This window comes from Vespula vulgaris, chromosome 2, assembly GCF_905475345.1.
Source record: "Vespula vulgaris chromosome 2, iyVesVulg1.1, whole genome shotgun sequence".
Classification (NCBI taxonomy): domain Eukaryota; kingdom Metazoa; phylum Arthropoda; class Insecta; order Hymenoptera; family Vespidae; genus Vespula; species Vespula vulgaris.
The window spans coordinates 3107440-3125831 of NC_066587.1; the positions used below are offsets into that span (position 1 = coordinate 3107440).

General features: G+C 37.7%; 1 protein-coding gene across 11 annotated transcripts in view; it reads left to right on the forward strand.

The window, feature by feature from the left end:
* The window catches only part of LOC127072813 (neurobeachin), a 195799-nt gene that overhangs the window by 168801 nt on the left and 8606 nt on the right, over positions 1 to 18392 (forward strand). For all 11 annotated transcript variants that reach the window (XM_051013551.1, XM_051013553.1, XM_051013548.1 and 8 more), the window contains 9 exons: positions 6536 to 6653; positions 8947 to 9049; positions 11333 to 11448; positions 14997 to 15109; positions 15185 to 15325; positions 16572 to 16691; positions 16865 to 17017; positions 17089 to 17161; positions 18160 to 18344. In XM_051013551.1, coding sequence (XP_050869508.1) covers positions 6536 to 6653; positions 8947 to 9049; positions 11333 to 11448; positions 14997 to 15109; positions 15185 to 15325; positions 16572 to 16691; positions 16865 to 17017; positions 17089 to 17161; positions 18160 to 18344 — 1122 coding nt within the window. The remainder of the gene's footprint in view (positions 1 to 6535; positions 6654 to 8946; positions 9050 to 11332; positions 11449 to 14996; positions 15110 to 15184; positions 15326 to 16571; positions 16692 to 16864; positions 17018 to 17088; positions 17162 to 18159; positions 18345 to 18392) is intronic.

Genomic DNA, 18392 nt, shown 5'->3' on the forward strand with positions numbered 1-18392 from the left:
ATTTTCCTCTATTTCGAAAATATTTGCATCAGATATTTCCTTCAGGTAAAAAAGCAGGTGCGCTCCCATCCAGCAGGAAAAACAGCTTGCACGCGGAGATTTTTTCTTTTAGATCACGATCGTGAATAGTAGGTAACGTGTTGTGGGTATGACAAAGAATATCTATTTGCTGGATAATGTTGTGCAGAGATGTTAGATATATTTTTTTCCAAAGTTTAAATCAGTTTAGTTCTTTGGATAAATTTTATTGAGTTCGAGTTAGGGCAATCGAATTTTTCGAAGATTCCGTTTTAAGTTCACATTATTCTCGTTCTCTCTCTTTCTATTTCTCTTTTTATCCCTTTCTTCTACTTGTAGGAGATTGCACTCGTTAGGTCGCGTTCGTACGGCGAGTAATCGAATAAAGCTCGAGAATCCAATCTACTCGGAGTCAGAGTGGTAGATTGGTAACAGTCCCGACAGTCCCTGCCTCGTTCTCTCTCACTAATGCGACTTGATTCATGAGCCATGCTACTACGTTCGTATTCCAAATTTTCCCTCTCTCTCTATCTCTATCTCTCTCTATCTCTCTTTGTCTCTCTTGCTACTGGATAGTCGAGGGGTCAAACACTCTGCTACATCAGCGCTCGCATTAAGGCAGGACCCGAGGGTTGCCTTGAGCACCCCTAAATGTGCCTTTCATCATCCCATTCCGACTTAATTCGTTTATCATCTGAATTATTTGTACACCCCCGCGAGAGACAGTGCTCAATTTCTTAACGCTACCGTATGGTAGAAACAATTCTTCAAATTTATTCCTAAGAGCTTGGAAGATTGTTCAAAATGTTTTTTGATCGTTTTGAAAGAGAAATTTCGAAGAATTAGGTTGATAATTTTATCCCTATGTCATCGATTATATTTACTTGATCAAAATAACCAATCGAATAATGAATGATATCGAAGAATTCCTCTTCTCTGGAAAATGTTTACCCATCGATAGATCTTTCTATTTACTACTGTATCTATTATTTACGGTATTATTGTATCAGTAGAATTTGCCGAAGATCTTGATCTTCATCTTGATCTTCATCGGGATTTTTCTATTCGGGATCTTTCGAAAGTAGGTATCGTGTCTCGAAAAGAGCAGCCGTGACGAAAGGTTGTTTGTTGGAAATGCTTCTTTTATTCTGAAAAAAAGTTTGCAGGTATATGACGAACTTTTGGTTTCCAGTTGCATCGGGGATCTCTATATTTTTCTTTCTTTAGGGGTTTCTTTCGAACGAGAGCCTCTATACGAACGAGAGAAACAATGTGAAACATCTTTGATGGGAGAGGAAGAGAGAGGGAGATAAAAAAGGCGGGAGTAGGGAGGGTAGTAGAGTCCGTCTTGTAAATCAACTCGAACGAACGTACTCGCGTAATCCCAAATAATCCCCTACTCGGTCGTTGAGCTTTGCCAGCCGGCAAAGCCAGTGGACGTTTTCGATGCTAGCATTTCATGGACCGAGCACCTATTTCATGGTACGCCCGTTAAATGATACGAAAAAAGAAATCCTTACAAATTGCGATCTCTTGATCCATTCGAATTGCCTTACGTGATTCTTATTATTTCTTCTGATCTAAACTTTTCGAATGATCGAACCTTCACATAAATATTCAATTAATCTCATCGTTAAAGAACACTTTATTTGTTATCTTTTTATTTAAAAAGAAAAGATAAAAATATTAAGATCATTGATAGCTATTTATATCTTACCGTATTCGATATGTTCGAATTTCGTAATTTGTTTTGAAATATCCTTTCATAATTATCTCCTAATTATTTCCTATCCCGTTATTAGAATTAACATACGGTTTCCACGCATCTGTTGTCGGAAATAGATCGCATTATATACCATTTTACCTTGTTCCATGATAATTCGGGAAACCTGCTGACTCGGGAATTAACGATATAGAAAATATGTTGTTTCGTTTTTGAATTGTTAACACGATTGATATTGCATAAATAAGTATATACTTTGAAAATCTTTAAATTCATATCGTCGATTCGAATATTAATTCGTTTTGATTAATAAAATGAGATAAAAAATGTATCGTTTCAATCATCTCTTAGAACTAATAACATTTGGTCCCTTTATTTCTTGGATGGCGTAATGCGTTATCTCGAGCAAAATACGAGTAGGTAATAAAGGTATGAGAACACGCACGTGGCAGACATATTTCATTGAGATCGACACGATGGCTCCCGAATGTTTCGTGCATTAGTTGCCTCGTTTCTTCAAGGTAAACGACTCTGTACTTTTTTTTTTTGCCAGGATGTCCCTATCACCCTTCACATTTTGAATTTAAAGCTAATCTTCGAAGGAAGGGTCTTCTTCGACGATATCAATTAATTCAATGTTAATTCAATCATTTAAATATAAAGTTTAAAAGATTAAAGGATTACAAAATTTATTCAAAAATCCGTCCGCAATGAAAAATTAATAATTTTTTACAACGTAACAAATTCGCGATAGGCTAACGAAATCGAAAAAAGATATCTTTTTTTTTCTTTCTAAATCTAAACAATACCTCAGATCTTTGCCATACGTTGCTCTATTCAGGAAGATCATCGCCCCAATATCCGACCACACCGAAGTATCGTGATTTCGAGTAGTTAGCACTCGAAGAAATCGAGAGGGTGCTTGAAACATGAAAAGAGAGCGGTTCGAGAAGGGTAAGAGGGGGTGGGAACAGGGTATGGTCCCTCTATTATTGTCCAGCACTTAATCTGTTTGTTGTATACACCGGTAGAGGACTGCTAAGTGGTTCCCCATTCTATGGGGTCTTCTATGTTGGTGCACAGAAGCGAGAGCAAAGAGAGAGAGAGAAAGAGAGAGAAAGAGAGAGATGGAGAGAGACAGAAAAAAATACAGAGTGAGAGAGAAAGAAGCGTGTAGTGAGAAGCAGCAAGGGGCCACGTCTCTTGCGAACGTGACACATGTTGTTACATCACGTCACCCATTGTCATCGCGCGCGAGCACCGGCGTACCGCTGAGCCGAGCATGGTTTTGCTCGATGATAGACGAGTTGCTGCATGGGGAGCACTAATCGCGTACCACTTGACACCTCGAAAGGACCTTCTTTCTTAAACGCTTCGAACGCTTTTTTGAACATTTTCGAATGCGCGTGCGATAGGCTTTTTTTTTCTTTCCTTTTTCCTTTTTTTTCTTCTTCTCCGTTCATTTACAAAATATTTATGCCTTTCTCCATCGTTTATAAATGTTATTCGTGTTAATTCATAATGACGCAGATGGAAAAATCTGAGATTTTCTAATTAAAATCTTTCATTTTCTATTTTATTCAATATTTATTCATGCGTAAATGTTTCTTATTTCCTCTCGAGATTGTGGGACGTCATGTTCGCTTTGAATCACCCTGACGTAGGTATATTTGTACGCGAGTAAACTTTATTAATCATCGTCGTATCTCGACGTCACTCGGCTCTCCTTTCTCGCGAACGGAAAGTCACAAAGATGGGAAATCTAATTGCGTTGACTTTGCTTCGTTCTCAGAGGCAATAAGAAATGAATATGTCAGTTTCGTGAGTTTTATACCGATGTTCAAGGAGATTTTTGACTTATCGTTATATTTTAAATTCGCTTATTGTCGCGTCATTGGCTCGACTAAACTCATTTGGCACGCTTGCTTGACATTTTTTAACGAGTAAAATGAAATATTTTTAATCAATATTTTCAATTAGTATTCACATAAAAAAGGTCGTCGTTTTTTACGACTATCGTTTCTTGTTTTCTTTCTTTTTTTTGGTTTTGTTTTTCCCCCTACTAACACCTACGTGATTTATCTGTATATCCCACGGTTCAGGTATCTAAATAATAAATGCTATGGCACGATTCGGTCCTTATCAATTTTTCCCAGTGTTTGCAATGCATTGGAAACGCGCACGCGCATCCTCAGGGGTTGGATTTCTACCTACCCTTACCCTCGATCACTCCCTATCCCAATCTTGCGTATTACGGGTAGATATCGGTGGACTCCGATATTCCTTTGTGTATACTACAAATCGAAGATCCATGAGTAAACAGAATGATTAACTATCGTCATTCGATCATTTTGCATCTTCAGCTAGTTGAATATTGATATTTCAATAATTATAAAATCTCTCCTATAATTTGTTTTATTTTTGCATATATAATTTAACGATACCAAATTTCTTGATTTAGAGGGATTAATTTATTCATTCGAAAAATGAATAATTAATTATTCTGTGTAATTATTTATCATGTAAAATATATAATCATGCCAGTTAATCGATTTTGGTTTCGGCAAGTATTTACTCTTCTCACATCGATGTGACGTTTATGGTCCCATGAGAGATTCGAAACGCCTTACATTTTCGTAATTGGGTTTTGACGGGCGTGGAATATGTGCGGCACCCTAATGTCATCGCTAGTCTTTAGGTTAGTATCCGACGGACTACTGAAGATCACACAAGCGTACATGTCAGGATGTCCTTTTTTTTCACGATCCGCTGATTCGTCTTGACGTCTATTACTTCATCCTATCGTTCATGTCCATCCACGGCTTTCTAAGTTCGGGAACAACATGACATCGTTTCGCGAGATGAAATTACTATTTAGAAACTGACGTGAAACAAATTACTTCTCCGTTTTGTATATATATCCAGTTTAGTTATATGAAAATGATAAAAAAATGTCGTTGAAATTAACGACGAGGATGTTTATTAAGAATTGCAATTGTCGAATGCAATTGTATAACATTATTAACACCTTTCAGTCAAAATATTTAGTTATTGCGTGAACATTAAGAAATTGGTATAAAGGCGATAAGACGAGACATTATTTCTTTTTTATTTCTTATTTTTTTTTATCACAAATCAACGACAAAAAATATCTTTAATTGGGAAGTAACGAAGCGAACTGATTATCTTGAGAATAATTCGATTTGCAAGGCGCGAGGATATCTCGAGCATCATCGATGCGTCCTCGTTAAAAGGGAAAAATGGAAGGGCTTGTTAAATTACGGAACAGTAAATTGGGGATCCTCGAGGACAGGCTCTCTCAGTCTTGCGCGCGCGCACACACACACCCTTTCTCCTTTTCTCCCTTCCTTTCTCTCTCTCTCTCTCTCTCTTTCTATCTCCCCACACACACACACACATATATATACATACATATATATATATATATATATATATATATATATATCTGTCTTTCTCTCTGTTTCTTTCTTTCCCTTTTGCCAACGGGTTGTTGTTCGCGACTCGTTCGAAGAGCGCAAGTCCGCGAGGTCCTGGGATCGATTCTCGACTCAGCAGGAGGCTCCTCCTACCACGACGGCCATCTTGCGAACGGCACTGGTCTCATTATATCACATCACACTTCACTGCATCCAGGTTACATACTTATAGTCATGCGGTTGCATACTCATTGGAATATTTTTATTTTTCTTTTTTTCTTTTTTTCTCGGAAGATTACCTACCTTCTTAATATCATCCTGTTGTAATGCCATTCACGAAAATAATCTTTTGAATTTTATTATCGAAACATCCTTGAAATAATCGAATTATTTATTTCAAGAATTTCTTGTTAAGGAATTCATTTATCTTCAAAAGTTTTTTTGGAGATCGATAATGTTTATTTAGAAGTAATATAATTTTTTTTTTAAACAGCCTAATTTTATTCAGAAATTTTTCTGAAAAATAAATTAATCTCATCGGAGGATATCAGTGCCGTAAATTTGATCTTATCCTTCTATAATGAATGATTTTGATGTCGAAAATAAGCTATTATTTGTCGTCTATAAATTCTCTATAGACCTTGTAATTTGATCTTGGAATAGGAATAATAATTAGTTTTATAGTTCTTGTTTATTTTTATTTGTTGTACAGTGCTCGAGTACATACATATAATTAACTCTTCGGAAAAAGTTTTATTTCAAATAAAAACACGATATAGAAATATACGGGAAATTGGTGTATAGAGCTCGATTTATATTTCATGTAATACCTACGTTATACGATATCGCGATAATTTAACTTATCTCAATTAATAAAATTCGCTTTAAGGAGACATTAAATAAACGGGCGATTTATTTTTCTCGCCATCGTTTTCTAATACGTTCATAATACACCTGCGTCGAAATTAATTAACTAATGGCTTCCGGTGTGTTTCGAGAGATCTGTATACATCTATCTGATACAATTATAAAAATTCTTTAGCTACGACGACAACTCCCTTACGACCAAAGTTTAATCTTACCACAGTGTATGTATCAAGCTTTATATAAAGCTATCAATATAATTGATTATCTATCGGTATCGTTCGTATTATCGATACACGACAAGCAAAGTTGAAAGACAAAGTTTCGTTCGTTGCTGTAAACTCTCTATCTTTCAAACATCTTACACGTTGAAAATGACATCGAAGAAAGGTGAACTTTATTTATATTGGTTCGTTTATTCGAACAAGATAGTATCTAATAAAATGAATATTTATTTTGATCAATGGTTTATCTTATTCTAATAATATTTTAGGTATTGAAATACTGCGACCACCTACATGGAAAATGGTACTTCTCCGAGGTCCGAGCTATCTTCTCTCGTCGTTATCTCCTCCAGAACGTAGCAATCGAGATCTTCCTTGCGAGCAGAAGTGAGTATTCGAAGCAGAGAATAATTCGTTTCTTTCCTCTTTTTTTTTTCACTCTTTTTTCTTTTTTTTCTTCCCTCTTCTCCCCTTCCCCTCTTTTGTTATACTTTCAACGCTATATAACAGGATCCAACGAGATCTCCGAAATGGAATCGAGAGAGGCGCATTCCTTTTCTTGCTCCTACCGAGTCCGTTCTGCGTTATTTCACACGCGACGCGATCTAATCCCACGACGAGTGCCGACGACGGAATTCTGGGCTCGCCGTTAGGTGTGCGACCCCTTCGCAGTTTTTACACAATAAATATCCTTACCGACCTCGTGGTATGTCTTTTTCTAAGATCGATTTATTACAAGCCCGAAGATTTCTCGGCGATTCAACAAACACCTGCCTTACGATCCAAAACGCAAAGCTCGTTTTTTCTTTTTTTTTCTTTTTTCTCTTATTTATTTATTTATTTATTTCTGTATCTATTTTTTAATTCTTATCTTAAATACGTTCAGTCGATCGAACGAATCTATTTTTGGGACGAAAAGGAGATCGAGTAATAAAAATACGTCGAGTAATAAAAAATTTTTTTTTAATGCGATCGTAATACCTACCTAACTGAGAATAAGGGAAAGAGACAGAGAAAGAGAGAAATAGACAGAGAGAAAGAGACTTAGTGTAGGTGAGTCGTGTTGTACCTGCCGATCCTGCTGGGACTACCCCGCTGATTATTTCTACAGAGCGCAGATAAATTCTCGAGCGTCGTCCGATTCTAATCTGATCTTTCGGAGTTCCGATGCGTCGTGAAACTTTAAGCGGTGGAATGTCATCCTTAGCGAGGTGGAAACCTCGGTGGTTCGTTAAAAAATCACTGGAAAGGCGCGTTCGTTAAGACGAGAAAGAGGGGGATGAGAAGATAGGAGGGTGAGAGGTAAGAAAAAGAAGAGAGTTAGATGCTTGGAGCCTCTGCTTGGATCTCGCGATAAATCGTCGAATAATAAAAAAACATCGTCGGTGGTAAAGTTACTTTATACGTCGGGTATTACCCTTACGGTAAGGGCATGGATTTGAAACGTTTAACGGCACGCTTGGAATCACGTATTCTAGAAAGAAAGAAATAAAACGTAATATTACGTACGATTACAGCTTCGCGACACGCCATCTCGTCGTGATCGTCTTCTCGAAGAGAACATCTCGCGTCGGATTCTTTTTGTTTCTTTTCTTTTTTATATCTTTTTTCATTTTTTTTAATTTCTTTTTTCATATTCTTCCTCTCCCTTCGTTCTTCGGATCCTCGTATACACGATCCTTAGCAACGGCGTAATTAATTAACGCGCGAGAGAGACGAGGTAGGCTCGCATTAAACTAACGATTATTTGCGTATTCGTTCGGCCGATTAAGTTTCCTGATGTAGGATGCGCTCGATCTTCGTACGGATATAATCACAATCGTACCGACAAAGATAGTGCGAAGGGAATCAGATCGTTATTAATTAATCGACAGTCTTGGTTTGTTAATTTTAATGGATATTCGTAGAAATAGAAACGATTATAGGAATTTCTTTATTTTTTCGATATTTAGATATTCGAAATTAAGAATTGAAAATGTTTTTTATTTTTTTTTTCAAACGTAAGTAACGAAATTTAATTGAATATAAGATTTCTTTCGTCTAACGTTCGCTTCCTTTTCTGAGTTTATCCCTTCCTTTCTTAACTTCTCTTTGTCTCTTAATTAAAGTCATCTTTTATCTCTTATTTTAGCACATCCACTGACTCATAAATTAGTAGTAGGTATTTATGGTAACTGTCTAATAAAACGTTACCCTTTGAACTCTCAAGGGAGTTGGCCGGCGTAAGCGAAACGGTTCAAACGAAACCCTCTTCTAGCTTCTCTTGCGTGTTCTTACGAAGTAAATTGTTGCTCACTGTGATTAACATTTTGCTTGTACCATTAATATCTTTATCGTATTCAGAACGTGAATAGAAAGAGGAAAATTTGTTTCAAATCTTTATTCAACAAGACTGACATGTTTTGACTTTTAAGATGGATGATATTATTCCAAGAAATATTTCCAACGAAAGTTTATCCTACGAATAACTTTGCAAGGATATCGATCAATAATATTATATCTCGCCATCGTAAAGGTTAACAAAATTTATTGACGATATAATAAAGATCAAAAAATAAATATCCTTCGAATATACATTCGAAGAAATCATTAACGAAGAGATCTCGTCTCATCCATTCGTCTGCCTGTTGAAACTATGCCGCTAACTATAATCCTCGGTTTAACGCCTTTTTGTCAACAGCATCGATCCTGTTTGCGTTCCCGGATCAGGCGACGGTGAAAAAGGTGATCAAGGCGCTACCGCGAGTCGGCGTTGGCATCAAATACGGGATTCCGCAGACTAGGTGAGTACCAAAGGCCACACGAGCAAATAGAGCGAGAGAGAGGGAGGAATAGATAGATAGATAGATAGATGGACAGATAGATAGATAGAGAAAAAGAAAGAGAGAGAGAGAGACAGAAAGAGTGTCTCGTTTCAGAAACGAAAAGACTCCTTTTGTAGCCCAGTCTCCAAGTTTCTCCGCCGATCTCCGGTTGATCCTTCGTTGGATATCGTCGGCCACGTCGTGTGGAATGAACACGCTCGATGCATTCCTTGTTTCCTTTGTCTCTCTTCCCTTCTGTCTCTCTCTCTCTCTCTCTCTCTCTCTCTCTCTTTGTCTCTCTTTTTCTCAGACGGACACTCTAACACAGGGACGGATTAAATCTTTGAACGTAGATCGTTCTTTCGACCATACTTCCTCAATTTATAGCGTTTCTCCTTTCACATAAAAACAAGAAGTTACCAGCGAGTGGATCGATTCGATATGATCGAGAAAGGGACTACTTGTGTTACCTAATAGATTAACAATTTTAAACTTACGGATCACGTATAGAGAAGAATTTTTTTCACGGATTATTAATTACGTTCTCGTTATTTTCTATAATCAATTAAATATTAATTCGGCTAAGTGAATACATTTGTCAATCATCGAGCATTTTATAAGATTGTCAATACTTTTTTTTATATAAATAGACGATCGTGAATTCTCGCAATACGAGGGATTATAAAATTGTTTTGTAAGAAAGTATACGACATCCAATTTTGGTCCTTTCGATAAGCCGTCCCTGTAAAAAGGCCCTACCAGCTTCTTTCTCTCTCTCTTTGTATCACCGTGTCACGAGTATCCCGAAGAGGACTCAAAAGCTACGATACACCTATATTCCTACCCCTTCTTCTCTCGATCTTCCAAAGAAGGAGAAAGAAATACGGATGGAGAAAAAGAGAGAGAGAGCGAGAGAAAGGGAAGCAAATAGCGGCGAGAACAGAGGTTTCGCGTATCCGCGTTTCGGGCCATCCATTAAAATCCTCTTACGTACGAGAGAAACGAAGTAGAAGAAGACGAAGAGAAGAAGAAGAAGAAGAAGAAGAAGAAGAAAACGAAGCGAAGACGAAACGAAGACGAAGACGAAGAAGTAGAAAAGGAGAAGAAGGTGGAAGAGGAGGAGGAGAAAGAGGGAGAGGAGAAGAAGAAGAAGAAGAAAGGCTTTGAATCGGCGAGAAGGATACGCCGAACCATAAATATACGGCAAAGTCCTTACCTCCGACGTCTGATCCAAGCTCTATCTCTTTCTCTCTGTCTCTATCTCTGTCTCTGTCTTTCTCTCTTCTTCACAACTCCTCACGTCCTCGTTGAAAAAGGAGAAACAATGAAAGTCGGTATATAAAATCTGTGATCCCTACGTCGTGACGCTCACTCGACTTGTATCGCGAGTCTCCTTCTTTACGGGAAACTGGATGAGAACGAGCGAGAGAGACGAAGGGAGCAAGAAAAAGAAAGGGAAAAGAAAGAAAAGAGAGAAAAAAAAGAGAGAAAAAGAAAGAAGAAAGGAGAAACCACGACGATCTTTTCTCCTTCCGTATCGCGAGAGAGGATCGTCGAAGGAATGCCGAACGCAGGCCGTATAATGAAAACGTTATATCGCGCATTCGCGAGGAGCTTTTTTGCGGCTTATCGATCGGATCTGGATCGTGCTTAGCATCGGGCTACTTCGCAAGGAAAGATAGATAGAGAAGGAGAGAGAAGGAATTTTGTCCTTTCGATCGTTCTTGAAAGTAAATCCTTACCTTTTATGGTTATCGTAGCTCTGCAAGGACGGACATAAAAAAAAAAACAATAAACAAGAAAAAAAGAAACATAACGAATGAAATGAACGTTTTTTAATGATCCGTTTTTTTTTTATTTATTTATTTTCCGTCGAACGACCACGATTTTAGTTTGGAAATTTTCAAGAAGATTCGTTTATGACGCAAACATTTTCTATTTACAATGAATTTATCGATTAGAAGAGCATATTATTAATGACAATTTTAATAAAAATAAGATAACTAGATATTATTTTTGAGTTAATCAATGTTACATGATAATTAACGGCTCGGTATCAGTCGTAAAAGTTAATTTACGTGGCAGCTAAGAGACAACCTCGTTAGAAGCAGTTTCTTGTTTTGAAATTCATATGCCGTACTTCGTCGCGATACTTATTAAAACATATGCCGTATTTGCAGCTTGCTGTTTTTTTCTTCTTACTTCGTAAGATTGTTCGATTTTAAACGATCGTAAAATTGATCTTGATTGTGTTCCTTTTAGGAGAGCATCGATGATGTCGCCGAGACAACTTATGAGAAGTTCCAACATGACCCAGAAATGGCAGCGTCGGGAGATTTCGAACTTCGAATATTTGATGTTCCTAAATACGATTGCTGGTAAGTAAAATCGTTAACGAGTACATATTTGATAGAATAATAAATATATATTTTCTCGAAAGAAAGAGACTTTTTATCGATCGTGTAAACGAAAGATGTTACGAATCGAATAGCAAATATTGATATTGATGTTTTACGTAAAAAGAGAGAAAGAGAGAGAAAGAGAGAGACAGGCAGAAAAACGAAGAAAGAAAGAAAAAAAAGCATAGAAAAGAGAATAGAAAAGGAGAGAGGGAAGCAGAGTCGAGCTTTTTATGGCTGCGCACGGGCGGATGGAGTCTGTCGTTGCGCATTAGGGATGTTCTCAATCAGCCCTGTGTTCCTTTAGCTACCCCATGCGAGTAATCCCTATGTCGTGGGCCCTGGTAATCCTCTCCCTAGGGACTCACCGGCTCTCTTCCTCCGTCTCGGTTTCTCCGCGGCGACCCTCCGAGCGGGTTTTCGAAGCCGCTTCTTTGTTTCTCTTTGGTTTTAATATCGGCTTCCCTCGATGCAGTAGTCGAAATCACGAAACTCGAGACGTTGCCCTGGAGGTGGTTTGACCTTCGATGCTACCCCTTTTCTCATACCACCTTCCTTTTCTAAGGTGGGATTAATATTTTTCAAGGGATATACGATCGAACGAGGAAACATTTCATTTTCAGTTTATTTCGTTTATCATATAGTTTATCATTTAAATTTTCATTTCATTTAATCTCATTCCAATGAGGTTTTAATAACAGTGCTCGTAAAATTATAGAACGATATTAAATATCGAATTCGATCGAACGGTTAAATGTACTTTCAATAAAAAAAAAAAGAACAAGTTTTCGATCTTACAGGATCGAAAGGTATATCTACATTCTTATAGAGTTAACGAGCGAACACGAAAGAACAAGAATCGGGGCATAAAGTTTCTGTTCGCCCACGCTGTGCCACGCTTTCTTAATGACGGCGATGATCACGGACGGGTAATTATTCGTATTTCGGCGTGCGAAAGCCAATGCCCAGAGGGTGGCCCCTGTCGCTATTTACGAGCGTTATATATTAATTGCACGAATAAATAGCACGCGTTACAAGATGATGTACGAAGAGAAAGAAGGAAAGAGGGAGAGAGAGAGAGAGAGATAGAGACAGAGAGAGAAAGAGAAAGAAAGATGACGAGAGTCCTTTTGAAAGACCGCCATTCGCATCCTCGATTCTTTCATATCCTTATGAACAACGCCAAACGCAGGGATCTCGTGTTATACGACTTTCTTCGTATCGGTTTGTTTGTTTCGAATTAATTAAGGTAAGGATCAGACGTAAATTTGACGGTGACGCGAGCCTTCCTTCGGTGTGGCAAGAAAAGTCGAGTCGAGCCGGCCAGGTTGAGCTTGGATACAAGGTGGCCCAGAATTTTGAGAAGCAAGAAAACGGTGTCAACTTTCGAGTGAAAATTTATGTAAAAAGATTTTTTCTCAATGTTTCTTTTTTTTTAGCTCCTTCTTTTTTTATATTAAATCCAGAAATTTTAATGGAACATTGAAGATGCAACGTGACGAGTTGAACGCCTCAACGATTTTGACAATTTTTGCAAATAAAAATTATATTCTTTTTCAATATATAGATAAGGTCCGTTCATCGTCGATTTTTTTATCGTTGCTTCGTTGTTTTTTCTTTGTTCTTGAAAAACATATACACGCTTGACTAAATCTTAACACCGGATGGTTAAAAACGAGCTTGTCTCTTTCGTCGCGTATCGTACTTATTATAACGTCGCCTTGTCGCGCGTTGAAACGAGCGAGGGAAGGATAAAGAGAAAAAAAGATAAGGAACGGAATAAAAAGGTGGTAGATATTCATATATTATACAGGATGTTTCATAAAGAGTCGATTACGCCAACGTAGCTTTTATCAAAATTTATAGAACCTTTTTAGAAGCTTTTTAGAGTTTAAAAGTTCATCTTTATTAGCAATTAACGTGTTTAATTGAGAAACAGGTTATCTCAGGATTTTTATCATAAAGAAATTTAATTATATAAAGAAATAAAAAAGAAAAAAGAAAGAAAAGAGAAGAACAAAAAAAAATAAACCAGATACGTCGCATCGTACAATTTATAATTTAACGAATGGCAACGTTGATCGAAGCGTTGTAAGTAAGGTAAATTGATGAAAATGAAAAATGTATCGCACTGTAGATATCTCGTCGTCCCTAATTTAGTGAAATTTCAAATGTGAGAAGCGAGAAGGCATAGATATAGAAAAGAAGAAGATACGTAAAAAGAAGGAAGAGAGATTGGAAGGACTCGAGTGCGAATCCGAGGAGGGAGTTGAGCGCGAGGGCGGAGGGCAAAGGGACATTCCGCTTGTCGCGAGGAGTTCCGAGAGCACTCGCTCACGGCGACGCTACCATTAATAATGACTTTGATGCATAACGCGGCCGTGCTATTATTCAAGCCGCCGTCCTCGTCTCCCGGTCCGAGTTCTCTTCCTGCGGACCTCCACAACCCTCTTCTCTTTCCCTTTCCCTTTCTCTTTCTCCCTCGTGGACTTGTCTCAGGATTTACGGCGCATTGTAGCGACGACGGGACGCGCCTGTCTTTCGCGGTTGTAACTTCGAAGCCGCGAAAAATTCCTTTTATTCTCCTCTATTCTCTTTTCTCATCGTCTTCTTTATCTTTTTCTTTCTTTTTCTATTTCACTGTTTAACGCTCGGTGGTATATTTTTTAGCGAACTTGTTATCGCTTGAATGTCTAACCATGATATTTAAGTATATATGTATATATGTACACAGTAGATTTATAATCTCTGATTAATTTCTATAGTTATCCGTTCGAACCGAAAAGAAATTCTCTTTTCAAAATGAAACAGTTCATTTTACGAAGCAAAAAGATTCGGGTTGTTCCCAGTGAAACGTTACGACTCCGACGAGGACTTGCTGACGTGCTTTAATTAGCGACAGGGAAAGAGATTAGACGAACTGGCAGGAGTAGCTAGCGCGGACTTTTGCCGTCACTAATGCATCTCGGAATGGGATTCCTCGGAGGGGCTCTACTTCTTAAAGGAGAGGGGGTGCCTGCCGACAATTTCAGGAGCGATTAGCCGTCACGCTCTGAGTTATGCGTTTACTAAACGGAGCACCGTGGCCCATTGAGAGCGAAGACTCACTTTTCGTAAAAATAGAGCTGGCCTAGCTATCCTCGTTTATCACTCGCGATACTCTCTTTCTCTTTCTCTTTCTCTTTTTTTCTTTTTCTCTTGGTCGTACGCGTGCGAGTAGATACGCGAGGGTGGCTCGTACGTAAGATCGAAGAAAAAACTGGCCCAGTTATTGTGCTTCTCATTTAAAACCTCCGACGGTCGTACTTCATCTATTTCTGGGCCTCCTCGGAATGAGATTTAAAAATGAAATCGTCAGAGCGGGTTATCTACGTGATCGTTCTCTCTCTTTTTTTTCTTTTCTTTTTTCTTCCTCATTCTTTTTTTTTTGTATAAGTATGAAAGAAACGGTATGTTTCTTCCCCGTGTGAAATCAATGAAAAATCTTTGTTCGTTCGCTCGAACTTACATCGAATTTTTCGTTTCAGGTCGAACTTACAACGATTTGAATCAGTATCCAGTTTTTCCTTGGGTCCTAACGAATTATGAAACCAAGGAACTCGATTTGAGCTTACCTAGCAATTATCGCGATCTGTCGAAGGTAAGTTCTAACTTTACCTCATCTCATATAAAGCGTTTAATATTTTATATAATCTTGTTTTTCTTTTCTCTACAGCCAATCGGTGCTTTGAATCCAAGTAGAAGAGCTTATTTCGAAGAACGTTTTCAAAGTTGGGAACACGACAGTATACCACCGTTCCATTATGGAACGCATTATTCCACAGCTGCGTTTGTTTTGAATTGGATGATACGCGTGGTAAGTTATATATTCGCTCCCAGATTTTTTCTGTCTTTTTCTTTTTCTTCTTTTTTCGTAGTCATATCATATTGATTAATATATTCGAAAGATTTTTATCATTATATTCAGAATTAGGGATTCTATATGTTAGCGAATATCTTTCCTTCCCAATAACCGGAAGACATTTCACAGTTGGATTTTCAAAGAGATTCATAAATTCCTTGAAAACGTCAGGAAGAAAGATTCTAAACTAGTGGCGCATCGCTCTGTCATGACGTTTACGACTACGCGATTCGATTTACTGATTCTAGAACTTTTGAATACTGTCCGACGCCCTTTCGTTTAACTATCGGCGAAACGAGCATTTTGCGATGAGTATCTTGAGATGAGAGACCTCGTCGATTTTCCTATTTTTCGTGCGTTTTATCGTTTAATCGGCCATGTCGTAAAGAAATTATGACTTTATAGCTCCCTGTTCACAGTTATTCAAGGCGTGCCCGAAGAATTTCACGATCGTTGGAAGACTCTCGAAGAAAGAACATGGGCTATTTATTTATAGTCATTTGGATACATTTTAAATTATTTTATTACGCCGTTCGATTACTTTTGTATAGAATGTTTATATATTTCAAGCTAAATATCGTGAAATTTTTCGAGTCATTATTTATTTTATATAAATTGAACGGTTTATAGTGACTCCAATAAATATAAATTCAAAAGGACGGGATAGTTTCATCTGAGGCTTGATTCGAGAGCTCTAAATTTAATGATCGACGAAAGATCGGATATCTACTGTGAGAAAATGATCGGAATTTTGAAAAAACGCAAGTGATCCGACGATTCGTTCCGTTATAGATCAGCGGAGGATGAAAAGCGAGCGGTAGATGTCAGAATAAAGTGGTCCTTATAAAGTGCCCTTAAGTGGTCGTTTAAAGTGGTGCCGCCTCTACCACGCCTCGTCACCCGCCCTTTTTTCATGCTTCCGGTCATCGAAAAAGGATGAGATTTATGCGCTGACATTAGTTAACCTTGCTCTTTCCATTCATCGTATAGAATGCTGACGAAAATACGTTTCTTTTTATATAGCGTGAAACTCTCGAATTATTTCTAATCGAATTACATTTGAAAATGTTTAAGCATATCTCTGATGTAAGTATGTAAGAAAAATTATGTAAATGAATTGGTTTTTTAATATTAGATATTTCATCTAAGAAGTTTGAGTCCTCTAGAAAGTAATATATTTTTTGTGTGTGCTTTTTTTAAGGAACCTATGACCACAATGTTCTTGGCACTCCAAGGCGGAAAGTTTGATCATCCGAATAGACTCTTCTCATCCATTGCCCTTTCCTGGAAGAACTGTCAGCGCGATACGTCGGATGTCAAGGTTCGTTGCGTTTGAAACGTTGCAAACGAGTGGTCGGCCCACCTCGAAATTTACATATTAGAGGCGTGTGCATGCTCCGCCTTTTTCCTAAAGAGACGTATACGAGTTTCTCTTCGTGTTTATCGTTGTTATCGCGACCGTAATAATAATAAATTTTTCGTCCTTGTTAACAGGAACTTATTCCGGAATTTTTCTTTCTGCCGGAAATGCTTGTCAACAGCAATCGTTATCGCCTTGGCAGACAGGAAGACGGTAGCGCGGTCGGTGACGTTGAATTACCTCCTTGGGCATCCTCACCTGAAGAATTTATAAGAATCAATCGAATGGTGAATCATTGACAATTTTAAAACGAACAAAGTCTATCGAATTTTCGAACTCAATTAAATTTCAATTTCAGGCACTCGAGTCCGAATTCGTATCTTGTCAATTACATCAATGGATCGATTTGATATTCGGTTATAAGCAGAAAGGTGAGTTTACGTTCGTTAAAAAGAGATAATTTAGAAAGGAGATAGTTTTGTCTTTCCGATTTAAACTTCACAATCATTTTTTTAATCACACTTATTTACAATTTAGAACGGAAAGAAGTATTATATTTATTTTCTATCATACATAAGCATAGATTTGAATTTTAAACATTGAACATTTTCTTTCCGAGTGCATAACACGAAGAATATCGATTGGTAATAACGAGATTAATTTTCTTGTGGGACGGTGAGTTTTGAAATTGAGATACCGTGGTTTGCACAATGTTACGAGTCGTATGAGAATGAATCAGAAGCGTCTATTGGGACAAGGCTAGTCGAGTCAGATTGAATTTCGGAGGATGTTAATTACCGGTGGCGCCTCTATATCCGGCGCTTCCTCGAAGATGCTCGTTCACTTTCGTGAAAAGACTTGGAAAGTTATGCATGTGTATAAGCGAGTATATGTGTGAGAAAGAGAGAGAGAGAGAGAAAGAGAAGGCTGGCCGACGTATGGAAGGAATTAGTCTTTAGTTAGCTTCCATCCTTACCATCACCGTGTCTCGAGCAATTAGGCACGTGTGCCGGGTGCGACAATGCGTCTCACTCGTAATATGCAACACGTTTCAAAGATTACCAGCCAGCCGAAAGTAGCGCCAAACGGAAATACCGGCCACGAATGATCTTGAAAATTGTCTTGACGTACGAGGCTCGAAATATTTCAAAAAATTGAAATAATAGAAATCGATCGAAATTTCATTGATAATTACGAGCAAGAAGAATTGTTGTCTAATAGTAATAGACGCGAATTAACAAGGAAATTAAAGGGAGTCGACAAAATTTTTGTTTATTTTTAAGTAACTATCATTTGTGTCGTATACAAATTAATGATCAAGATTTTTTTCTTTGAGATGATCTTTTTGAAGTATTAACTCGAGAATATAAAAAATTTTTTATAATTTAAAGAACTTCCTTTTTGATCGAATCGTACTTGATTTTAATAGGTCCTGAAGCGGTACGAGCCACAAACGTATTTTATTATCTCACATATGAAGGTAGCGTGGATCTCGATGCAATAACAGATCCAATGATGAGAGAAGCGATAGAGAATCAAATAAGAAACTTTGGACAAACTCCGTCACAGCTTTTAATGGAACCGCATCCACCTAGAAGCTCGGCTATGCATTTGGTGAGTCTTTCGAGAAACGCATTTTCTTTTTTCTTTTTTTTTTTATTT